General features: G+C 37.8%; 1 protein-coding gene across 5 annotated transcripts in view; it reads left to right on the plus strand.

Annotated features, from left to right (window-relative positions):
- Window positions 1-15,793: 15,793 nt before the first annotated feature.
- malrd1 (MAM and LDL receptor class A domain containing 1) overlaps window positions 15,794-26,773 on the plus strand; it is a 73,778-nt gene continuing 62,798 nt past the window's right edge. Inside the window, exons 1-9 of one of the 5 annotated variants that reach the window (XM_046042782.1) lie at window positions 15,794-15,963; window positions 16,091-16,179; window positions 16,284-16,448; window positions 19,300-19,396; window positions 20,939-21,070; window positions 21,844-21,996; window positions 23,320-23,425; window positions 23,954-24,321; window positions 25,239-25,684. In XM_046042782.1, the coding sequence (XP_045898738.1) occupies window positions 16,284-16,448; window positions 19,300-19,396; window positions 20,939-21,070; window positions 21,844-21,996; window positions 23,320-23,425; window positions 23,954-24,321; window positions 25,239-25,684 (1,467 nt within the window). In that variant the 5' untranslated portion in view covers window positions 15,794-15,963; window positions 16,091-16,179. Of the gene's footprint in view, window positions 15,964-16,090; window positions 16,180-16,283; window positions 16,449-19,299; window positions 19,397-20,938; window positions 21,071-21,185; window positions 21,212-21,843; window positions 21,997-23,319; window positions 23,426-23,953; window positions 24,322-25,238; window positions 25,685-26,773 lie in introns of those variants that run through there. The other 4 variants (XM_046042256.1, XM_046041809.1, XM_046043319.1 and 1 more) reach the window with 4 other exon arrangements.

Here is a 26,773-nt window from a genome sequence, read left to right on the forward strand (position 1 = left end):
TGTTTTTGTGCTTTTATTCTTGATTTTGTGCAGTTATATTGCATAAAAGCATCATTTTTTAGTTTTACTGTCACCTAGTACTGTTCAATTATTATTCTGTACATTCAGGGTTTTACAATACTTAACACCAAGTTATATATCTATATGTCTAAACAAGACATTTATTCAAGAAGATAAAACTAGGAAATGCATTTTGACCGTTAAAATTATAACCTGGGGTTCAACTTTAGTTAGGCTATCAACTATGGATCGGTCCTCCATACTCAACATGTTCCCGAAGCACTGTCATTGCTGCCAAGTTTAGCCCTTGATTCTTAACCTTCAATAGGTTTCAGCATGGATAGACTTTGATTGAAAAAATAATTGGATTCTGCGTTAGCTGTTTGTATCCAGGTGAAAGTTAGTAAAACTAACAACAAACAATATTGCAGAATGAAAATGCACCTTGCATTCAAAATTTTAAGGAAAACTACAGATAAGCAGCACTTATCGGAAAAATGTACTAATAACAAAAGTACACTCATAAGGCAGTGAATGAGTGCTTTATTATATATTATATATTATTGTATTAGATTCATATTACTGATGATTTCATGTGTAGTAGTTTGAAGCTGGTCAGTTTAATCAATAACAACAAATACAACAAAACATTTTCTAAGCTGATCATATATTTTGTGGGTAAAATATCTTTTCTGTAAAGGAAGAAGTTACTGAAGGTCTCAAGTAACTGCAGAGGTGTAAAAAGTTTAATATTTCCTTCTGAAATGTATTGATGAAATATTGAAGTATTCATAATATTTGAGTAAATATAGCTACTTCCAACCTCTGCTTGTTTTATAGGTTTGGCAATGTACCATATGAAGACTGAGGTGCAAAGAGATGCTACACTGAAAAGCTAGGAAACAGCTTCACAGCCAGGGATCCTGCGTCACTGTGGAAAGGCCTGCAGACACTTACTAACTACAGGAGACCATCCCCCAACTCTGCTGGTACTCAACGACTGGCTGACGAGCTGAATGGTTTCTGCCCACAGTCACACCTCTCCCCCGCTCCAACACCATCTTCAAACAGTGGTGAAGATGGTGTTCCCCGACTGCCATGCTCTCACCCCCCCTCTCCGATCCCTCAGCTGCACTCACGATTTGAGACGAGGATGTGAGCCACCTCTTCCAGAGGTAGAAGATCAGGAAGGCTCCTGGCCCCGACGGTGTGTCTCCATCCTGCCTGAAAATCTGTACAGACCAGCTGGCCCTCATCTTCACACAGATATTCAAAAGATTACTGGAGCTGTGTGACGTTACCTCCTGCTTCAAACGCTCTACAATCATCCTGGACCCCAAAAAACCCTCCATCTCTGGACTAAATGACTACAGGCCTGTCGACCTGACATCCGTAGTCATGAAGTCCTTTGAAAGACTGGTGTTAGCCCGCCTGAAGGACATTACAGAGCCCCACCCCCCACTCTGGTGCCACCATCACCATTCTCAACAGCCCTGTGTCTGCTGTGTAATCCTTCTGGTTTCTGGGATCCACTATATCCCAGGACCTAAAGTGGGAGCCCAACACTGTACATGTATGCTTGCATGTGTATGTGCACCTGTATAGCACATCCACCTCCAACATAATAATAACAATAATGGTAATAATAATTTGCTCCTGCATCCTTTGCACTCTGCTCATTGCACTGTTGTCTGTTTTTGGTTAGTTGGTAGTGTGTATATATGAGTTCTCTATACTGTAGCCCGTGTTTGATTTTATTATTGTATAAATAAGCACATCGTGAGCAATGTACAATCATCAGTCAGATTCCTCATATGTGTACACATACCTGGCAATAAAGCTGATTCTGATTCTTGTCTTTAAGTCTAATTCAAAACATAAGACCAAGTCCTTTGCCTTTAAAGGTCTTTTAAGCTCTATTAAATATTTTTTCCCTACCTTATAAATACAGTATGGGTTTAATGAAAATGTGTCAAATAAAAATTCCAAAACACACATAATAATTAATTGTAGTAATAATTGTAGCACCTTTGTGCATTTTTGTGTTACACCTAAAGAGTGCAAGCTGACTCAAGGGGTGACATATTTCAGAAAAGATTTACTTTGAAAGAATGAATACAATACAAGGTAATGAGTTGGCTGGTCCTCAGTTGTTTTACTTATTCTGGTGTTAACTGCCACGTGATCTTAGTTGGAACAATACAAATTACAAAAAAAACCATTAACAATATAATACAAAAATAAACAGTTTATATTAAAAACCTCAATATATCAAAATACAGTAATAACTATACATTCATTAAATGTTTCTGTTTAAAATGAATAAGCTAACAGAATTCATTCTATTCTTATCATTTCCAGTATAAAACTCAAGGTAGTGAGTTCGCTGGTTTTACTTATTCTGGCGTGAACTGCAAACTGAAGAATGCAGCACAAACCCACAGCTTACCCACAGTGACCACGTGACCTTATGACTCCAAAAACAACTGTTGAAAATGAAAAGTGGGCAGTTACCTAATATATCTGATGTGCCACATACGCAAATGTAAACAGCACAGGAACACCAACTAGTTGTGGAAGCCCCTGGTCATCAGTAGTGCTCTACCTCCACCTGTCCAGAGGGAAACATATTGCACTGTTAGAGCAGCACAGTCCACATAAATAAATCCAAGCCAAATAGATGAAAGTAGTGAATGGGTTATCCTTGTGAAATAAAGTAAAAGTGAAGTAAGAAATAGACAGAGGAGCTGTGTGAATAAAATAGCTGTATGTTATTGTAGCCTACATCACACACACACATATCATTTGGTTTGTGCTTTGTATTTAAACAAGCCGAAGTGGATGAATCACTAGATGGCGCTAAAGGATTGTGCGAGAAGACTGAACAAAAACAGACAAGCAACATCCCTTTAGAGGATTTATCATCATCTGTCCCTCTGCTATGTTAGCTGTAACTGATATTAAAATATTTAGTTATTTATATATTCCAGGCAGCTTTTGGTTCAGATAAAACTGATTATATTTCATCCTTGATCATATTTGATCTCAGAAGTGTTTTTGTTTGGGACTGTTGAGTCTGATTATGATGATGATGATGAATACTATGTTAGTAACTAAATTCATATCACGCGAGGAACCCCAATTTAACGCTGCTCACTCAGGCTTTAAATTTATGTCTTAGCTGTAATTGATGCTTTGTTTGTGAATGTAATCACTTTTTTACAGAGGCTGAAGGAATAGTTTCACAGAGGGCACAAGTAAACACTGCTATTAATACACCCACAAATCACACGCACCGCATCAGACACACACAAACACAACACAAACCTTTACTTAATTTGTTGCTGCAATCCCTTCAGATGACCTGCAGGGATCTTAGTCCATCTCCTTACTCCTGCCTTTGAAATAAAGCAGTTTAATACTACTTCCATCATCATATTATAATACCTTATGAAAAGTAAGCAGGGGTCAGACTCTGTTTTATGATGCCACAGTCTCTGCCATGTGTATTACCTTGGCTTTACTTTAGTTCAGTATATATTGTTGTATGAATATCGAGACAGCAGTAGGCCATTTAATTCTTAAATGAAAGAAATTGTGAAACTGTGAAATAAAAGGTCAACATCACTGACATAGACAATCAGAAAATGATGAGATAGCACAAACAAGAATGTGAATTAGCTAATAACGTTAGCCTACAGTAAGTGTCAAATTATCCCTTGTGTTGGATGTACAACATAGTTATTAATGTTTTAAACATACACATAGAGTGCACACTAATGTAAAAAAAAAAATACATAAATAACATAGCACACAGTTTGCTAAACAATACATTAAGTTTCTTAGAATGTTATTAGCAGAAAATTAGCCCCAGACAGCTAGTTAGCCTATAATGGCTAGCTTGATTTAACCCCAGTTTGTACCTAACATGTATTTGCATCTGAGTCACAGTGGTAAGTTTTTCTGAAAGATAACCTGGTTATGTTTCAAAAACCCAGATGGTTGTTTAATAATGCTGTTCTGAAGATATTCCCAGAATCCTCAGACTCTCCTAACCAGAACGGGTTAAAAGTTTGTGCATTGGTTAGAATATCTTTTCTGGAGCAGCGAGATTGTATTCAGCTTTAATTATTTTGCCAACAACCCCTGTGTTTAAGACATGTCAAAATGTTCTCAGATTCACTCACAATGCCATTATGTTGTTTTGCTGATGACTAAATGGGAAGGTTTTTAAACAAGATGAGTTTTGGATTGCTTTGCCCTTCATATATGGCAGATCTGTTGGAATTAAATGTTTTTTGAAATTAGACCAAACCAATTTGTTGCACTACAGTTGGTGAAATAAACACCATATGCTCAACAGACAGAACGGCAGAATGGAAGCCTCCGGGCACTTAAAACAGAGGAGAGAGAAAACACCTTTTCTGTTTTCTTGCTGGCTTGTAGTCAGTCCAACAACACCTCCAAGAAATATGTACATGAGACTGGAGCCTGTAAAAGCCTCTGTCACTTCTCTTCACAGTTAAGTAGTTCAAGTTATTCCCATTCTTTTGTGTTATGGACTGAACATGTTTTGAATCTTGATGCTTTTGTTACTAATCTCATCTAATTTAAGTTGACATGAAATTCTTCCTGCACTCTTTAAATTCTCGAATACACTCCACACTTAGATATCCAATATTTTCCTGATTCCCATTTCCTGACCAGTCAGTTGGAATCAAAATTATTTATCCTATTAATATTGATTACAGTGCCTGGGCAGCTGATTAATTCACAGAAAAATTCAATTTCCTAGATGTGTTGCGCAGCCACTATTCTCATGACATTTCCCTTGTCAGTGTAAATTTAAGCCTGTCTTCTTATATATTCTGCAGATTCATTTGCATTTTACAAGGATGCTTCATTCCTGAACAATGACCTCCCCAGCCTCCCACACTTCCAACACATGTACACATAGTATAGGATGCTCATATCAGCAGAACAATACAAAGCATTCAAAATTGAAAATCCCTTTTCCTGTTAAGGCCACATTTCTCATCTATTAGCTTTCTGTTTTTTAAGTTTTAGCTGTGTATAATAGTTCACCTGCAGTCTTGGAAAAATGCCAAACAATGCTAATGGTGCTGGAGTTACATTTTTCTATTCCCAAACAAACTTAATGCATCTTACTCACTTAAAAAAATAAATAGTTGTTTTTACATAATGTATGAAATTGTGAATGTTACATTTAAGCTATGCTCGCCTGGCTGTAATAAAAATGTTTAATAGTAGACAGAAAATAGTACTAAATGTCACTGGTTTGTTTGTTGGAAGCCAAGAAAAAGATGCAAGCAAATATAGTTTTCTACTTTCTCCCTCTTTTAAAACTCCATGCAGTAGAGTGGCAGAAAATTCTTTCTCCTTACATTTAATCTCGTATGCATGTACATCTATTATTACTATTATTGTTATGTCTTATATATATTGTTTTTATCCTTAACCTTTTCTTATTATTATAGTCTGAGCTGTGAGATTGTTTTATTGTTTTCCTTTCTTGCTGTCCCTCTCCTCTCCTTTAATGGGCATGCAAGGCCGGAAGAGGATCTCTATTCGCTAAAACATAGAAACATGGACTGTCTAAATGATTATGCATCCCTCTGCTCTCCACTGGGAAATATACAATTTCCATGACACATAGAATATAGAAAGTCCTTCAAACTTCACATCTCATACAGCCGCTTAAACTGTTACAAAAAACATAAAAGAAATCATTGCATTAGTGCTACCCTAATCTATTCGGTGTGTGTTTGCAAAATTAAAGCTCATTACAATTAAAGCTCATTACAGTAAATCAGGAGGCGTTAATGCCCCTAAAACATCTGCTTTACAGTTTTAATATTGATAAAGTAAAAAGAGTAAAGGGGAAACAGAAGAGTGGTTAACAATACATTTGTCTAAAATCATGAAGAAGGAAATAAGTTATGTAAATGGTGAGATAGTGGAGTGTCTTTTCCTTAAAGATAATTGTTTCTCAATCAAAAACTATAATAAAAGGTAGCAGTTCAGTAAGCCTTTAAGACAGGACATGTCTAACATGATAACAGGCTTATCTGCCATCATCTGCACAGTCTCTCCAAACATATTCACTTCCCTTGAAAATGGCACAAAATGTGACACCTGTATTAACCTTTGTCGGGGCACCACTTTTCACTGGATGAGAATGAGAATGGCATCATGTCTCTACTGATCTCCTCTGGCAGAGGACTGAGGACTTTGTATGATACAAGAAACTGGGTGAAACAATCTGGCAGAGAGTTCAGACACCCTAAAAATAATAAGGTGATTCATAATGTCTCCTCAGGAGTGAAAAGGAAAATTAATTACAGTCACATGGACAGTGGTTTGCTATCATATAGAAGTTACAGGCTCTAAAAGTCTTCTGTATAGTTTATTTGTTTTAGTTTTTTACACTTGATTGATCATTTTGTAAGACTATCCATTGTAACCATTTCTTTAAAATGCAAAATTGTATTATTTAAAATTTGCAGTTTGTCAACCTCATGTTAGAGGTGTCCACATGTTTCATCTTTGGTAAGGGGTGCCCTTGAAAAGAGCCAGTAAGAAAAGTGATGTATTGACTTTGACAAGTTAAAAGCAATTCCTCCTGGCGGGGCACATTGAGGGTATTCAAGGGAGGAAGCGGACGCTCTGTCTCCGCCAGAATCTGCCGGAAACTCCTTGAACTTCTCCCCATGAACTTCACACATAACAGGGAATGTCCTACAAAAAAGCCCTGAACTCAAAACTCTTTACAGACCTTTCCCTGGCTTAGTAGAGTGCATCACCCAAATCATCCAAACCAGTGGAGCAAAGATCTGAGGACCAGAGGCTTCTCCCAGTGGTACAAAGGGATAACTTCTTCACAGTGCACGATGGAAAAGATTGTTTATTAGTTTTGGAAAAGTGTGCAAAAGAGTATCCAGGCCAAGAAAGAGAAATCTGTTTTGTCGTAGTTCAGTTGCAACAAAAGTTTTAGCTGTCTTTTCTTTTATGGAACCAAGGCCGCTTTAAAATGACTGTAGCTCCATGCAATTACTCCAATTATATTATAGTATATATAATATTATTAGTATGTGTCATCAATCATCAATAAGGTGTCAAAATAAATTATGTTGTCAAGGAGGAGTACTTGAAGAACAGGAATAGACCAAGAATTGACCCCTGGGGCACACCACACATAAAAAAAACTGACATGACACTGACATTAAACAATGATCATTTATGGAGACATTTCTTAAAGTGTGTATCATCCCTGGTAAACCTGGAACTTTAGGTGAAGGTCAGAATATGAACATGCTAGAGAGTATTTCAACCACGCCACTCATGAATGGACAAAATAAACACGAGGTCAACACACATCAATCACATATCAACCTGAACAGCACTCATAGTTTGTTGCCACATATAAGCCTTGACATTTTGCTCTACTACTGCAGCAATTATAATATAATGTCTGTACTGTAGTCCTACATGTAGCAGTTGTCAAGAAAAGAAACGGATTGTGTTAAGCAGGATAGAGCTGGCTGCATGTTGACCCCCAAATGTTTATAACCACACATACTCACTGTCTCTCTGCCCGGACGAATGCATGTAGATGCCTCGATTACAGCAAATGCTCCATGAATTCGTGCCCTGATGTCAGTATGTTATTTAAACACCCAAACAGACACAGACAGACACACACAGACACAGACACACACACACACACACACACACACACACACACACACACACAGGGCTGTCATGGTCAAGGAGTCTGCCATTTTCCCCTTATAATGTATATGTTGTAACACTTCAATATATAAAAGGCCTGTGTAGTTGTATTCCTTTTTATATATTAGCTGTAGAATCATACTTTTCATGAGAAGGTTGACAACACTAAGTGTCAGTTTAATGCTTTGTGAAGAAGGTTTAAAGGTGAAATTTATAGTGGAGGAAATGGCTTTTAATTTAGGTCAGATTTTTTATCTTTGGGCTCATTCTGGATTGCCATTATAAAACTTGTCCTCTCCTGTCTAATGAAACTCTCTGTTAGTCATTGTAATTATTCAGGTGATTTACTTTGAGGCTTAATGAACAAAGGGAGAGAAGGACAGGTTCTTTGCTCTCAAAAGACTTTATCATAGTCTGATGCATTATTTACAGAATCTGTCACACTGATCTGGAGCAAGTTATTCACAATAAGTCAATTAGTAATTAGGTTAGCTGTTTTAAGGGCAGATTCGTTGATTTAGTGCAGTGGTGAAATGAAACAAAGTATATATACAGTAAGTTTAAGTACTCTACTTGAGTATTTTCATTTGATGCTACTATATACTTCACCACTACATTTTAGACATGTCAAAGCACTGCATTTATTTTACAGCTTTAGTGGCTAACTAGGTAGCGTACATTGGCTGTTTGGGGGAATAAACAAATTTGCACAAATGATGCGCTTTCTGTCTGGTCACACCTAAAAGACAACATCTGTACTTCGTCGGCTAACGCTGAGCAGGTGCTAACGTTATCCGGTGCAAAGTTGTATCGCTTTTCACATTAATTCACCAACTAACGCGACCCATGTTACTATCCTGTGTACCACTGGTATTATGTCAAAGTGTCAAAGAAATGATATAATGGTAAAAAGCAAATGTGGAACGATGTGTTTACTATTCTATGTTTGCTTCGTAACGTTCAATTTGGATTTATTGCCTTTTACCAATACTCAGTTACACAGCTTCTCCACTTCTCAGTCGCTGTAACTAACATGACCCAGATAATATACAACACAGAGGAAGAACCATCCACTAACACTACAGTAAATTTACTTACTGCGGTCTAACTGTTATAAAGTGTGACACAAATTCGTTATAATATTCAGTCCAGCTCACTACCCGTTTCATTATCATCCAAAACATTTAGCTGTGCTGACATTGCTGAGCCTCCGGTGAAAGATAACGTTACACAGATAGTAAAGAAAGTTACTGAAAGCAGCAGGTTAGCTAACGTAGCACGTCGGCTAAATGCAGTAAATGTACCGTGATCATGTAACAAGCGTGGATTACTTCAACCTGCAGCTGATAACACTATTACTTTAACGTTGCAGTATGGGTTTACCTGAGTTTCCAGCATGTTGTGTGAAGCAGTCTTCCTGCCTGCCTATAGTACAGTATTGACATTTTTACTTAAAGAAATTATCTAAATACTTTCTCCACCACTCCTTTAATGTTGTTGTGATGTATAAAATCTGGTAGCCTGCATGTGCTTCAGATGAATAGGATCAATGATGACTTACTCCCAATAAAATAAAGCTAACTGGCTTCCTGTATATTACCTTGCACGACTTTTTCTAAGTATTTTGGCAGAGTGCTTCTAAAATACTGACAGGTGGCAGCATTGTGGCAAAGACTTGGCAAATGGCACACATAAGACTCAGGTATTTAATGCAGTCTGGGCTTCTGTCTCATTCCTCTTATATAGCTAATTTGTCAACACTTTGTTGGCATCTTTGTGCACAATCACACATCACAGAGCACCGCAGGATCTTCCTACTCGTACAGTGTTGATTGGATGTGCTCCTACAGGTACTCTGTTAAGATTAAGCCCCAGCTGTTATGCTTACTTCACTCAGCACTGGATTCAGGTTGGAGGAAAATTAGCAGATGCTGCACATTGCCGCAGCCTGTGTAAGATTATGAATGCAGATTGGCAAATGTGATGCAAATGTTCTTTGCTGTCAATATGTTCTAATTAACAAACTGTCAAAAGGCACCAGGGTAGGAAAAAAAAACATTATGAAGATGAATGATGAGGCAACACAACTTGCAGTCACACAAAGAATCTTCAACCACTTTCTTACAGCTGCTGAATGGAAACATGTCTGGGAACATAAAGTGCATATCTTCATTGAGATTTCATTGATAATTTTCCCTTTTCTTGATATGTCTATGTTTTCACTACAGTAACACATAACCTGATTTGTTTCAGCTCTGCATTAATAAATAGTATATTATTTGCACACCCTGGCTTTTTTATTAAACACAATCCCTTTGTGTTTTTTTAAACTTGTAAAATAATGGGATTTTTAACTTGATTTTCCAGTGCAGGTTATGTGCTAGTGTGTGAAGGTAACCTCCCACTCACCATTACTCAGATGAAACATCAACAGAGGGGTAAACATTTGAGGTCAAAGAGACAATCAGTCTGGTTACAAATGGGAACAGGATTTAATCACCTCTCTGTTTTAATATGTACAAGAATATGTGTGTGAAACATATTAGCTCAAATCTTTGACAAATGGCTGCCCTGGTCACACCAGCCCCACCAGCCTAAATGATAAATTTTTCCTATTTAATTCACTGAAAGTGCTGCTTTGCTTTGACCTCTGTTTCGCTCATAAAGGTGAATTGAATCAAGAACTTCTTAAGAATTCATAAGCTGTAAGACAGAAGAGAAAACTTGAAGGGCATCAAATTAACAAGATCAGCTGAGGGGTGAATGGTGAAGGTGATATTCAGGTTCAAAATCTTATTTAGGGGTCGTACCAGAACAGGTTTACATGGTTTATTTTTCAAAAAACACCATATTTTTGTCATACTGCACATTGCTGCAGCTCTTCTTTTCACCCTTTGTGTTGAACGCTTCGTTTTAGCTGTGGAGTGATACATCTTGTCTCTAAATGATCTTTGTTGGGAGTTGCACTTGCGCAGTTCCTAGTTAAGGACTACTAGCCAATCAGAAGCAGAGAAGGGCAGGTCAGTGAGAAGCCCATAAAAAGGGCATCGGTTCAGCTGTACAAGTTGCCGACCAGCTTGGCAACATGGACTGGAGCAAGAGTTTGAGAGTGGTGAGTTATTAGTGAAGTCAGTGAACTCTTTTAAGTCCCTTCTTAAAACATACTTTTATAGGAGAGCCTTTCCCGATCTTATTTGACTTTATTTTATCCCTTTTATTTTATTCTATTTTACTAATTTTATATTTATCTTAAACGTGTATTTTAATCTTTTCAATATTTTCATGCTTTTATCTGTATTGTTTTTGTATTATTGTCTTTTGGGTATTATTGTTTTTACACTTGTTAAAGCATTTTGTAACTTTTTGAAAAGTGCTCTATAAATAAATATTATTATTATTACTATTATTATTATTATTATTATTAATCTGTAACAAAAGTATTTTTCATCCATAAAGCTGAGCTCCGTCTCTACATCACAGTAACAACTTTATGTCCACTGAGTGCCTGGAGGGTAGCTAGTGTTTGGAAGAAGAAAAAGAAGATATACTTTATTTATTTAATTTTATTGGAAGGCAGAGGTGTGTTCTGCAGCTCTGTTTTTTCCACGGTTGTTTTTGAGGGTTTGTGCCTAGCCGCTTGGCGTGTGTTATATGGGGCGCATTTAGCTTTCATCCCTGTGACGTCAAGACTGAAAAACCTCAACAACTATTAGATGGATTGCAATGAAATGTGGTGCAGACATTGTTGTCCCCTTCAGAATGAATTGTAATAACTTGTGACTGATGATCCCCTGACTTTTCATCTGGTTTATGATACATTTTCTAAGATAAACTGGCATCCACTACATCACTTTTAGAAGTTTAAAACGGCATGACTTTAATAAAGTTAAACAAATATTACCAGAAATGACAGCTTCCATGAAAATTTACCGCAGCAAAGATCCTGACCTTTTTTTCCACAGCATTCAGTCCTCTGTGTGTCTCGTGGTGTTTCTGAAAAGCAGCTTGGCTCTCTATACCTGGAAAACTAAAGACGTTAGAATGCCAACATGGTAAACTAAGTGTACACTGAACATAGCACATATTTACATTGTTAACATTATACCTGCTTAGCATCAGTATGTTAGCATAGTCTTTGTGAGCATGTGAGCATGTTAGCATAGTATATAGATAGCATTAGTTGACGTTAGCATCACAGAGCTGCCAACATGGCTGCTCTTTCATCATCAGAATATTCAGAATATTCTTTATGTGAAGTTAAAATTTAATATAGCAGTTTCAGCATTACAGTGATGGACTGCTGAGTTTTTTGTGTCTGTGTGAATTATTTTTAATGGACTTCTACCTCTATTTAGGGCACAATGAAGTCAGCTTTGTGGTTCGTGCTCAACTGTTTGCTCACAGATGTTAATGACTCCCCCTTGTTGAAGTCAGCTAATTGTGGTGATGAGTCACCATGATTGACCACGTTGCTATTCTGTACTCTTGCACTTTCCTGTTGCATGTTGAAATTGGAATAGAAAGGTTAGTTTGTTATCATCCTGACCTCAAATTGCTGCCCATGCTGTGTATTTTTGCATCTTGACACTGTTTTGTAAAGGGGCTGATTGAGGTTTGGTATTCAGAAACAACAACTCAACAGGATACATTTTAACCTGTGGCCTTCTGCACTATATTTGGCACTTTGTCAACATGCTGCCAGCTGCACTCTATACACTGTCAGTACCACTGCCAATAGTGGTCAGTACAGACGTGATCTTTTCCTTGTTCCATTGGTCCTTCGTCCCCCATGGTGCCGTCGAGCTCGCCTTTTCTCTCAAGGTTAATTTCATTTGAACTGCACAAGCTCTTGTACTGGCTCGTCTGTTTTAAGGTCCTGTCTTTATTGATTGCTGTGAAATGAAATTATGCCTCACTGTAAAGTGGAGCTGAGCCCTGTTGGACACAGTTAATGATCCTCTCATAGCAGTTCATATTCCCAACCTCGGCTCTTCTTTCCCTTGTAATATGTCAAATCCACCAACTTGTAATTAGAGCTAATGTGTTTTATCTTGTTGAAAACAGTGGGCTCTCTGCAGACAGTTTTCACCTGTACAGAGGGACAAAGAAAACGTTTTTTTTTGTTTAAAGTTATACTCTGTTTAGAAACAGCAGTAAGCATGCTGATTGTGAAGATTATACCAGCTAAACAACATCATGTTGGCATTGTCCATGTGAGCAAGTTTGCATGCTGGTGTTAGCATTAAGCTAAAATCACTGTTGTGCCTAAGTACAGCCTCACAGAGCTACTAGCATGGCTATAGACTCTTTGCTTTAATCTATAATGCTGCGAGGATCTTCACTAACATGTTGCTACTTTAAACTGCCCCAGTAACTTACATACCTAATTTAACTCTTAGCACAATTTAAATTTAATGCTAGGCTTAATCCCAAGTTTGACATTTTGGTAAATTATGCATATTCTCTTTCTTGCAGAGAGATGGGGAGATTTTTGGGGAAGAATTGCCATTTTTTCACTTTGTGTTTGTACTACTTAAACAAATAATATTGTGAGCTTTGGAGGTGCTGTTGGGCAGATTTAGTTACCTTTGGACTGAACCAGACTGGCTATTTCCCCGTTTCCAGTCTTTATGCTAAAATAAACTAATCTAACACGGCTGCTGGTGGTATCTTAATATTCACCATACAGAAAGGAGAGTGGGTTTAATGTTCTCATCTAACTCTCAGCAAGAGAGCGAATATGGGTATTTCACAAAATATCACTATTCCTTTAACCCTCTTCAGTAATCACCTAATTTTAACACTCACCTTTTATAAAGCTAACCTTGACTTTAATGTTAAGCATAAACTGATTTCAAGACGAAGAAAATGTCCTCACTTTTGAGACTTGTATTCCTTTCTTTCTTTTAATGATCAGTGAGTCCATGTTAAATACAGGAACACACGAACCAGCAAAGTGACCTTATTGAGTAACAGCAATAAAAGCCATTTATTACCCTTTACAACATGCTAACTTGAACACACGTACAGGATCAATCAAAGATCCAAGCAAACTGTACACGGTTAAGAAAAGCTCTACCTCGACAGAAGTTCTTCCCAACAACAAAATGCTTTACTTGGAGGTGAACGTGTTCTAGTTAAAGGACAAACTATAACCAGGCTGAGGATGTTGCTGCTGGGCTCAATATGGCTGCTATTGGCCTTCTCTCTTGTCTTAACCCCTATGTCAGTCGAAGCCTGTTTACCTCAGGAGTTTACCTGCTCTCAGGGGTTATGTGTGCCTGAGGACTCTGTGTGTGACTTCACTGACGACTGTGGAGATGGCAGCGACGAGGAAGACTGTGAGTAAATAAGGAAAATATGCAGTATAGTAATCTAACCCTCAAGGGTATTAAGAGAATTTAAAAAACAATATGAGGAGGAGACTAGAACAGAGAAAAACTGAAGTTATATTGTTAAAATATTCATTCCAGATATTTTACAATGCTGCTCACTGGTTGTGTAAAAGTGAAAGTAACATTTTGAGGGGACTTTCACTGACATGGATGATGTAGTATTATGGCATTTCACTCAAAACCATCAACTCCATTTCCAGCTGAAAACATGTGTTTCACTGACAAAACAGCTGTACCTGATTTAGAAGAACCACTTAGTGCCTGACTTGGACTGGATAATAGATGCCTGTCTGTTTTTTATTTAACAGGTTTTTTAGTGTTCATTTCCCTCTTACAATAATGGGAGTGTTGTTCAAACATCATATTGTTAATAACCATCATAGAAAAGGGCCTAATTAATACAATATTTTAAGTTCCTGTTTAGTCATTCAGAGTAAAATTATATCATACATTATTTAAACATTACTTGCTTTCATGCAAATAGTCTAAATAAATTAGTTTAAAAAGCATTAATAATTAATGAACGATGTTTAATTGCCTTACACTTAGGGTCACACGCATTTCTGTACCAAATAAAAAACCCTGGCTTAACACTATAAAAGCAGTATACTTAAATATGTCCTTAAAGTTCTTAGAAACTTTTCTACCTTGGAAGTTACACTGTTTTTCATTTCTTTACTTTAAACAAATGTCTGTGTATCCTCTAAAGAGCCCCGACAGCAACACACATCTTTTAAAACTGTGACTTTTTCCTCACATTATAGTTGCTTTTGAAGTTTACAAAAGCCTAAGGGCAGACTATGTGTATTCCTGTGCCTTGTGTTTTTGAGGCTATTGTTAATAGTTTGGTAGTTCAAGGATTCAAGAAATAAAGAGTTTTTAATTGTAACATACACAAGCAATGTATGTGTAGTGTAGTGAAATCAGGATGGCTACTCTTAATTTAGTGTGAAAAATAAGGATAAAAAAAAGAAATATAAAGGATGAAAATTGTATATGTACTAAGTATGTTAAAATGTCAAATGCACAAACTGTATGTACAAACTGCATAATGAAATGTTGTACATGCTGGAGTGCAAATATATTTGCATATGAATATCTGGATTTAGAGGGGACAATCTCTCATCGATCAAATACACATACAGTATATACATATTTCTTTTTTCTCCATGTGAACAATTAAGTAAAATCCAAATTTAGCATATAAATCATTGGCAGCATTTCTTACACATTAACACAAACATACAGATCTGAATGTCGACTTGGACACACACTTAATGCATAATTGATGTGTGCACACCTTTTAACATAGTGTACACAACAACCAGGACAACCAAAAGAACGGGAAGTAAATTAAAATGCACGAGGCTTCTGAGAAGATTTAAAATTTATTATACATCTTAAAACATGAAGCAATATGAATGTAAGTTTTTGTTGCTGTTCCTGTCTAGCACATCTCTGAAAATTCAATATTACCACTAATGCTTTACAGTCCCTTGTTGCACATTTGGCCGCAGAGCCAAATAAGAATCCCTGCTTAAAATGAGAAACCACTTAGTTTCTGAGCTGTGCTGATGAATCTGTATGGTGCTTAGAACCGACAGCTTACTCCCAGTATACAGATTAAAATATGTTTCAGGGTGAAACACAAAAGAGCACAAGTGAAAAGTGTTTTCTGTTGAAGGCTCCAGATTTAAGAGGTGTGACTTTGAGGAGGGATTCTGTGACCTGATTCAGAGCTCAGAGACGCACTTTGGATGGACCAGAACAACTGAGGTCCTGGGACTTAAACATGACCACATCAACAGCACATCAGGTATTAGAATCCGGCATCTGCTTGCATTTACAGATCTATTTTGAATTCACAACCCTCGCCTTATACTGTATCTGTTTTATTCATATGTTTAAATGCATGCACTCCCACACTTCTCTCTGGCCTTTAGCACATTTCCTGTCGCTTTCACCCGTCAGAGGAAACAGAACAACAGCAGACCTGAACAGCCCTGTCTTTCTGCCCAGTCAGACATGCCAGGTGACAAAATCCTCTGTTTGGGTAACTCTGGCATGCAGGCTGAACCATCAACAACAACATGACGACGGCTGGTGATATCTTTTTTGCATTTTCTTGTTTAACAGATGAGTTTCTACCATTATGTTGAGGCAAAACATGGAGATCTTCAGGTCTTGGTTCAGACTCACAAACTGGGTCAGAGCACAGAGGTGTGGAAACACTCCACCCAACCACAGCTGGAAATGTGGCCTCGGACAGTGATTACGTTTTTCAGCAATCACAGTTTTCAGGTCTGTAACATCTACAATTCACTATAATAAAGTTTTATGTTGCTCTTTAAAATTGCAGTATAGTAGTATAAGTATATGCATACTACGACATATATCACGGTATGTTATGGTCTATCACCCTGTTGTGTAATGTTCATCTTATTTCAAGTCTGATTTGCCAGTTAATACATTCTGAGGTGTGTTACATCTGTTTCACATATGACTCCAGACTCAAGTTTTTCAGGCAGTTATCGCCCAATCAGGTGTTATATTACCTTAGGCCCAGCAGACACTTCTCTTTTTGCTCCCCTATTTCTTATAGAAGTCTAGAAAGACTGTATACGCAAGAGGTAGGCGCTCTTTTCTTCAGGAAGTTTTTGTGTTATTTTAGTTTGAAATAAAAACTTAAAAGAAGTCTAACCACCCTGATTTAGGTGCCCAATAGTGCCCCCAAAGGACTGTGACCTGGAAAGAAGTGCTGATTTGGCCGTAGTACATTAGATGCGTCCCGTGCTGCAGGCTAATTCTGAGCAAGGTTTGAGAGACAGTTTTAAAATAACGTATACCCAAAAACACTCACACTGCATATTAAACATAGTGGTGGAAGAAGTACTTGTATCTTTTACTTGAGTAAAAGTAGCAATATCACAGGAAATGGAGGAGCTGTTAAACCTCTCTTTGTGAAGTTTAATTGGCAGCTCCTTTTGAAAGCTTAGTAGTTTCATTGATGTATGCCGGTGCATTTGTTGAACTATTTCCTGATAGCATAACACAGTAAAGTGAAAAAAATATTGTGTACTAAAGCATATTCTGACAAATAGTATATATAGTACATACTATAAATAGTTGTGTCTGTGTATTTTCTTAGCCTGATACTGTTATCATAATTTTTACTTTATTAAAACAAAAAGTCTTAAAGCAGCTATAATAATAATATTTTTATATTAATGACAATGGATCACATGACTACTTGTCTGTGAAATGAAACCACAGAGAATTATCCCTAGACTGTAGCTCCCTTTAGCTCTTCTGAGCTCTTTAGCATCTTTCAGCATCTTGCATTTTGCATTTTGCATTTTGCATCTTGTTTTGGTTTTCTGACCTCACACTGCACTAATTAAACTTGAACAACCTCACTGCACACAGACAAAACTAGCACCTAGCTGGTGAACATACAGAATTGTATATTTTCCTCAAGAGATGGAGGAGACCAAAACAGAGCTAAAAAGTGAGTGAATATTGAACTAAAATCCATAAAGTCATCAAAAACACAACTCCAAATGAATGGTAATGTTGCTTCGCATTTGCTAGACATGTAAATATTAAATATTTTTGCCATATCAATTGAACATATTATAATAAATCATTGTTGTGGTTACAGCTTGTATCCACATCAAAATAACCATATTTTTATCAGAGTTTACATCTTAGACCAATGGCCCGTGCTTCACCTGAAATTATACCATATTGTTTCACAGTATGTTATACTATAGACTGCTGTTAAGAACATATTTGTTGATATTTTACTTCATGTTAAGATAAACCATTTAGGATATACAACATACGTAAGTTTCCTTGAGACTTATAAAGTTATCACAACAGAAATTAGCTGCACAGGACAGGAGCTGTATATGTGCAGCGATGGGGTACTGACCTAACCGGACCCTTCAGAGGCCATCTGGAGTTCTGTGAAGCCTGCTGTTTGTGTCCTTGCTATATCCTCAGACAATGTCAGTGTGTCACCCTCTCTGCCTTCACCATCTGTCTCTGATTACAGCCAGTTTCATAACGCGGTTGAACCAAATCCGGGGGTAAAGAGAGGTCAACTCTCTGCTAACATTAATTTTCCCCTCCATTAATCTACTTCCTGTTTTAAAGGCAGTTGAGTTAATTGGGTTTTTTATTTACCACAGTGATTCTGGGGGATTTCAATTTCAGTCAGTTTGCTTAATGATCTGAATATTTTCACCTGCTTAAGTTAAACATATTCGCCTAAAATAATAGGTTATATGCATATATAAACATTTGGCCTATAGCTTTAATCAGAAATACATAAACTCTTATCGATGGTGTGATTAAGGATTATTTTGTAGAGCTGCTTCTACTGACAATAAGTAAGTTATGTTGTTATAAACAGTTATGTACTCATTGCTATTATTCCATAGATTGTATTACTTTTATGGCCTCAAAGTCTGGTTTTGGGAAAAAAATAAATACTAGCTGATAAGTATGACCAATGATAATTGTGTATTTAAGTGCATTTTTCCATCACCCATGATGACATAATCTGCCATTTGTTTACATCAGTCATAAATGATGGGTTATAAAACTCCATTGGTGTAGATAAAGCTGTCTCTGTGGACTTCGATCAGTGAAGCTTTGATATTAGCACTGTGACAGAAACATTTTTTTGTTTTTAGCTGGCTGGCATTGTAGCTCTGTGGATGGTGATGTAATGACAATCTCAACAACTATTAGATGGATTGTAATGAAATTTTGTAAATGTATGGTGCCCAGAGGATGAATCCTTGAGTTTTCCTCTAGTGCTCCAAGCAGGTCAAAGTTTCATTCAAGTTAAATAGTAGATCTACTTGAACTTTTGTACTACCTGCCTGCTGACTTCTCCTCGTTTCCTCTAGACATTTGTGGTGTTGAGTGAAATGTATCAGTAACTATTAGATGGATTGCCATCTGTAATAACTAATAGACTCAGGAGGGTTAGTATTGGCACAACACACACATGTGGTACATGCTACATGCAAATCTTTTAATGCACACACATACAGAAAGTGCACAAAGATAGATAGATTGTATAGAGAGGGTAAAAGAGATGACTGAGTGATTTCTTGAAGGTTTTCTGTGTGTCAACCAGGTGGTGATTCGAGGTCAACTTTCAGCAGACAGCGAAGCCTCCGAGGTCCTGGCCATCGATGACCTATCCTTCAGTCCCGGCTGCGTGGCTGTGGCTGGTACTGCTACCATTAATAACATCTCACTACACAGACGGGACAAGTTCAGACCTTGACATTTTGAAATATCGCCACAGATAAACAGACTGCCACAAACTTGTTTTGAATACTGATAACAGGGGAAGACATTAAGGCACCCAGGATGGGCTTCATAACAGAATAACTGAATCATTAAAATAGTGCTTACGACATATTTCCCTGCACTGAATATGGAGCACATTCAGTGCCACAATCTATGGGCTTATTTATGTCTGCTATAGTGCGCTGCCTTCATCTCAGTGATGAATATGACACGGATGAACATCTTGGCTGGGAGCATTTGATAAAGCACTGTCCACTTGGCGTTTTGGACAGAATTTTTACATGTTGTCTTGTTGATATATGCGTTTTTCAGCTGCAAGCACAAACGATCATATCTTTACAACTGCTATTATTCATCCAATTCTGGATGATGCTTCTGCTCTCTGCCTATAAAACAGGAGCTGAACCTTCTTTATTGATTGTCTTGTTCAGGCTACAGCCTGTGGCCTTCTCCTTTCCCCAGAGGGGCATCAAGGCCACAGTGTAGAGCTGGAAAGAGCCAGAGCTGTTCTAGAGGCAGTATTAATGTCACAGGTTTGAGTCAGATGTCAATGGTCTGAACCCCAGCACCACAGTTTTTCAAGGATGTTTGCTAAATGATGAGCTTGAATTGCAAAGAAGGCAGATAACAATCCCTACTTCCTCATTCATTCATTAATAACCATAGAAGGTCTGCGGGCAAGCTGTATAATCTAGATACTGTATTTTGGCTATATTGCATATTTATTGTTTGTAACAAGAGTTTCCCTTGCTTTTAAGCGATTTTTACATGTTTTCGGTGTGAGCTGGCCACCATAAAATTTATTATAACCTTTTATATGCCTAGCTGATATTCACAGTTATTTTGCCAGACCAGGTCTTGTGAAGCCTGCTCTTGAGAATCCCTGCCCTACCTTAATCATTTTAGCAGAAAATTTATCCTTCTGATGTCTAATGAGCCAGATTAAATGAAACCACCTTTTCATTTATGTCTTTTTTGCTTTTTTCTTTGAAAAAACAAGGAATTATTTTTATTTTTACTACTACTAAATCTAAAAGTAGAAGATTTTGTAGCAACCACTTAAAGACCTGTTTTCAATAATTTTCCAACAATTTTCCCCTTATGTTTCCAATTCTCATAGCCAAAATTAAATCGAGTTCATTTAAGAGATGAGGTCTTGGACATACTATTGATCGAACTATCTGAACTTCATTCATTACTTCACAGTTGAATCTAATCTTCCATAGCACAGCTAATGTACTAACTCTTCTCTGGATGTAGCTGAGCTCATCTAAATTAATTCACCATGATCTCCCTTGAATGCTCTTTAATGATAAAATCGCATGACAGGAGTCAGTGATAATGACAGTAACTCTGGTGGGTCTACATCAGATTTGATAGCTCTCCACTATCAAAGTGCCTCTTGCATCTGAATACTGTAATTGCATTCATTTTTCTATCATTTCTGATTTCTGTGGCAGGGAGCATTGTATCCCCTCCTCCTGTCTGCCCTCCCTCTTTATTTGCCTGTGGCGATGGAGAGTGTATCGAGGAAAGCAAAGTGTGTGACTTCACTCCACATTGTCCTCATGGAGAGGACGAAGTCAACTGCCGTAAGAACCTTGTTGCCAAGTAACAGATTCAAATAATCCACTTGACTATTTAAGTTTTGTCTCTAAGAAATGTTTTTCTGTCAGTTTTGCGGATGGGTCTAGATAATACTATGAAGACAGTCATGGGCGGTGGTGGATGTGGTAGTGAATTCAAAATGCTATATCACTGATTTTGTGAACAAATCCTGGCATCATAGTTGCCGAATGAATCCAAAAGTGAATTGATTTTGATTGTATTGTCAATTTTTTCACTAGTGTAATCTTGAGCTCCATCGGCTGGTGGCGCACACAACATATTTTTAAGCTCTGTGATTTGATGTTTCTTGATGAAACTCACCTTGGTAGTTAACTTCTCCTGCTAAGTTTTTGTGTACAAAGAACAGATATTTTCAGATATTTAATCTGATGATTTAACTTTGAGTGTTTCATGTCCAACCAAGACATTGAAGTGCGAGTTACGGCTTCCTTGATCATTATCACATAATCGTCCTCAGCAGATGGCGTTTAATCAGTATTCTGAGGGCTTTCAGGACTTCACATCCATGTTGGTTTAAAAGTTGAGATTGAAAATCTCGAAACAAAACAATCTCACCAGAGGGTCCATCAGTATCGGTTTGGAGCGTTCAATCAGTATCACACAAAATAATGAACTTCATGCTCAGGAAGATGGAAATTCCATGACTCTGCTGAAGAAGAGCTTATGATGTGATCGAAAGAATGAACTTTCAATCTCAACTTTATTTAAATAATTTCATAACTCTCTATTAATTCAGCCTCTGAGTGCGACTTTGAGGGGGGTTCTTGTGGCTGGTATGAGCTCACCCTTGGCGATGGCTTCGACTGGGTCAGGGGTTCTTCTCTCAAGGTACCCCCAGACTACTATGGCCGCCCACCACCTCTGGACCACTCTACAAACAGCACAAAAGGTAAAGAAACAAACACACAACTGCTGTAGAAATTCTGCCATCTGCAAAATGCAGTTACCATCATCAGTCACAGGGATAAGAATAGAAATGTGATGAGCTGAGTCACTGTGTCCAGCATGTTTGGTCAGAATGAACAAAAGACAATATTATCTACACATCATATCGGGGTTTTGTGGAAGGAAAGAAAATCCCTCATCTGTGTGTTTATGAGAGATAACCACTCCATGGAGAAATGCTTATTCAGCCATCTGAATAACAGAAAGGAATCGACAAATGCTGTACCCATTCTGCATATTAACACCCCATCATTCACTGAAATACACAACACTATGCTCACTCAGAAACACCATAAGTCTCTCTTACAAGTAAGTTTATTTCACAACATGTTACTGTATTTCAAAACTCATTACATCTTTATAAGCAGGCTTTTCTCCACATCTACCTAGATTTAATTCTTATGGATTCAACAAGGAATCTTTGTTGTAGACTGACTCGACAAAGTTGTGCAGTTTTTAGCAACACCATCTGTTGTTTTGTTATGTACATTGTGTGAACATGCTGTGAAAAGAAGCTCTGTTAGGTTGAGATTTGGAGACTGAGCAGGCAGTGAAGTGAAGTCTCTGTTATGTTCAGCTTCAAGCTTTGTGACATGACACATATCCTGGTGGGAGCATCTGTTTGAAGATTATAAAAATATGACTGTGACCATCAAAGATCTTGTCTGCAACAGTATAGGTATGTGGTGGTGTTCAAACAGTAGGCCTACTTATTTGGCAGCTAAGCACCTAATGGGAGCCAAGAAAACATTCTCCATCACACCACCAGGCAGAATGGATTCATTCCCTTCATACCCTGTCGCAAACCATGTCTTATTTTTCTGTCTTTCATTTTGATGAATGCATTACCACCACACTGCCCTTCACTTGCAAAACACAGTAATTGTCTCCGTGCTGTTGTAATGTTTGCGTTTCCCATTGGGGATAAAAGCCGTTAAGGTCTTACAACTAGGGGTGTGCCAAAAAATCGATACAGCAATATATCGTAAAACATTTTCCACGATACTGTATTGATATTCCAGCCCATCATATCAATCCATAAAAATAAAAATAAATTGCACTTTGAGGGTTAGCTCAATGCTAACATATAATTGAAATCTCCATTAACATGCTAACGGATATTAGCACAAAAATCCCAGAGGGAGAGGTATTGAAATCTGGCAACAACAACAACAATAACACAAAGTCGAATAGTAAATTAAGTAATAATGTAAGAAGTAGATGCTGAATATGGTTTGAATAGTAGATGTCATCTCTCTCACTGCAGGCCACTTCATGTTTATATTTAAGAACAGTAGCAGTCTTTATCCAAGGGCTGTTCTCCGAGGACCCTGGTTCAAACAATCGGCCTCCGGCTGCACCATGACCTTCTGGTGAGAGTCACACTGTAGCTTCCTTCTCTATCACAACCTGAATCTGTAGATCCACCTGCAATTCCAGACTTTTTCCATTTGCTGTCTCTCCTCTGTTTTTCTTGATCTTTTTCCCTTTCCTCCCACCATCATTTCACCTGTCTCAGCTCTGCTCGCTCAGCATCTCTCTTATTTCACAGTCAAACACAATGACAAGATTCACATCTGAATCTGTCATGTTTTGAAAATTTTATGGCTCCTGAAATTTTATGTCAAATGACAGATTTTATTTTCCCACTGGGTGATTGGAGGGGTACTCCTGACAGAAAAGTGCAGGAGGTTTATACATGTAAATTTTTTTTCGCAGACTAATCAAAAGCCCTCATGTATTGTGTCTAGCAAGTATATGCATTGTCACAAGAGGAAACTGTGATTTACAGTACCTGGTGTGAGGAAATAATTTCAAGTATAATACCAAAGAAAGCACACATTGTTCTGCTGGAATATTAATGTCAGTAAAATCTTAGCTTCCTCTCTCATCTTCTTCAGGCATTATAACTCAGGCATATCCGTGGGGGCTGCAGACATGTACCTCCGAATGAAGGGAGTCCTAAACAACACTCTCATATGGAGGACTTTGTACGACCAGGGAACCCGTTGGAACCAGGTCACCGTACAGCTGGGACGCATCACGCAGCCCTTCCAGATCGCTCTTGCTAAGATCAGCCTTGGTGTGTTTGACGGGGTCTCTGCCTTGGATGATGTTACCTTTGAGAACTGTTCGATGCCCCCAACATTAGCAGAGTGCCCTTCGCACACACATTTCCACTGCGTGCATACAAAGGCATGTGTGGAGCACTTGCAGCTCTGTGACCTTGTGGATCACTGTGGGGATGGATCCGATGAGGAGGGATGTTGTGAGTGTCTCTTTTGATTATAAATATTCAGTGGTGGAAGAAATACTCATCCTTTACTTAGTACAACTAGATATTTGAAAAAAAAAAGTTATATAAGGCCTTTCGTGACTCAAGTAATGTCAATTGGGTGGGTCTGAAGACTACCAGTGACTACAAATGAAAAAAATCTGTTGGTGTGGAGTTAGAAAGAGGTGAGCTTACCAAACCTCTGCAGCTCCTCATCTCTGCTTGGGGCTATGTTAGCTGCTCATAGCTTACACTCCCCGAATTTTAGACTTTTTGGTGGAGTTGCATTGTGTGTGATGTAGGCGCTGGTTTTGACATGGAAGTCATGAAAAAAAAACATATCTCTAGGTCTGCTGCATCAATTTGGACACTGTCCATCGTCCTACAATGTTATAGGACTGCAATGCTAAATCAGTGTTGCCATGTCACTTGTAAAAATGTACTTAAAGTAAAAGTCCGGTAACCTAAGATGTTATACTATTATCTATAATAATTAATGCATTGATTTGTAAGTAGCATTTTGCTGTTTTAGTTGGTGGAGGTGGTGCTAATTTGAACTACTTTAAACACTCTTCAGGTAGTTAAAACTATAAAAATGCATCTCTTCATATGCTTTGTTTGTGAAATCTTAATCTGAAAAGTAATTTGTGATTATAGTTTTCTGAATTGGAGTAAAAAGAAAAAAGAAGTAAAAAAAATATTTCCCTGTGAAATGTAGTGAAGTAGAAGTATAAAATGGCAGAAGATGGAGATATTCAAGTAAAGTACAAATACTTAAAAATGATTCTTAAGTGCTGTACCTAGTTTCTATTTCTGCTTGCAAAGCTTATATTGCCGCTGTAACTGAATCCAGTGTAGCTTTATGTTGTTTTTTGGCTCCAGTGAAATTAATTTCCTGTGATGTCTCACAGCTCCAGAGCTGCAGTGTAACTTCGAGCATGGGTTGTGCAGCTGGAAACAAGAACAGAGTGGAGGGGATGTGTTTGACTGGACCCGCATCCAAGGCCCCACTCCGTCCTTTGACACAGGACCCTGGAAGGACCACACACTGGGCACCAGCTACGGCCATTACCTCTACATCGAGTCCTCTCTCCCACAGGAGTTCAAGGACACAGCGGTGTTGCTGAGTAGAGTCTTCAAACCCACCCACCAGCGCGGCAAGGATCCGTCCAAACCCCGCCACTACTGTGTTTTCCGCTTCCATTACCACATGTTCGGCTCACATGTCTTCTGCCTGGCGGTGTACCTCAGGACCACCGCTACAGGTCGTGGGCACATGCTATGGGTACGATATGGAGACCAAGGAAACCTATGGCACAGGAAGACTCTCTACCTCAACAGCGCTCAACCATTCCAGGTAACTATAACGCTCCAGAAATTGATCCAAAACAGCATCTTTCTGTCATGAATTGTTACTTCTTACTTAGAAATAAGCAGAGCGACAGAATATGATTCAGATATTCCTTTCACATTCCTTGCAGTCCTTAAAAAATAATAATCATTGACACTGAAGAACATTTAGAGTTAAGAACCCTGATGGAGGAAGTATTCAGGTCCTTTACATAAATGGAGCAATACTACAATGTACATAATTGACCCTTCGCTAAGCCATGCCCCGATAAATATATCTAAAGTAAAAGTATTCACTATGCAGGATTGACACCTTCAGATAGATATACAATATATATAACAAATTGTAAACTTTTATTACTATATAACTAATGCTTTAAGTGCTACTTTAATGTTGTAGCGAAGCTAGTTTTAATTTCATAAACTTAAAAATTTATAAAATCTTAATCTGCAAAGTAACTATTTAATGTCAAATAAATGTTGTTGATTGAAAGTACTATCTTAAGTATCACAAAATGGAAATGCAGTACGGTAAATAAGAAAATGTTTTCTTATTTGAATGCTTTCCACACTGGTAGTCACACCGCATCCCAGACAAAATAATTAGCATTCAGTCCCCTTGTGTAATCATAGATAGACACACAGACCTGAGCTACAGGTAAACACAGTTCCCTGGCAGGCAAAAATGAAATGGTAGTGGAGCAAAAAGTCTGTATTTAAGAGTGCACTACAGCGTTTCATGATGAAGATCTATTTAATAGCTTCACTGCTCGACATCGATCCCTCAAGATGGATGTTCTGTTGTCATTACTCATGAGTGAGTATAACTTGACAGGCAGTTAAAGGCTTTTCCTCCATTATGGCATTGAAAACAGGAGCTCTGTTTGTCAAGTTAATTGACTACAGAAAGGGTAAAAGCGAAAATAAAGAGACACTGATGTATTAAATTCTGACTCAGGCTCATCAATTTGATCCCACGGTGGACATATTGCCACAAAATGACAAAGTATAATGATTTGACATCAAGATAGTCAATTGTACCAACACACTCATTCTGCCTTAATTTAACATGACCGCTGTAACCACAACTAATGTT

This window comes from Micropterus dolomieu, linkage group LG01, assembly GCF_021292245.1.
Source record: "Micropterus dolomieu isolate WLL.071019.BEF.003 ecotype Adirondacks linkage group LG01, ASM2129224v1, whole genome shotgun sequence".
Lineage (NCBI taxonomy): Eukaryota > Metazoa > Chordata > Actinopteri > Centrarchiformes > Centrarchidae > Micropterus > Micropterus dolomieu.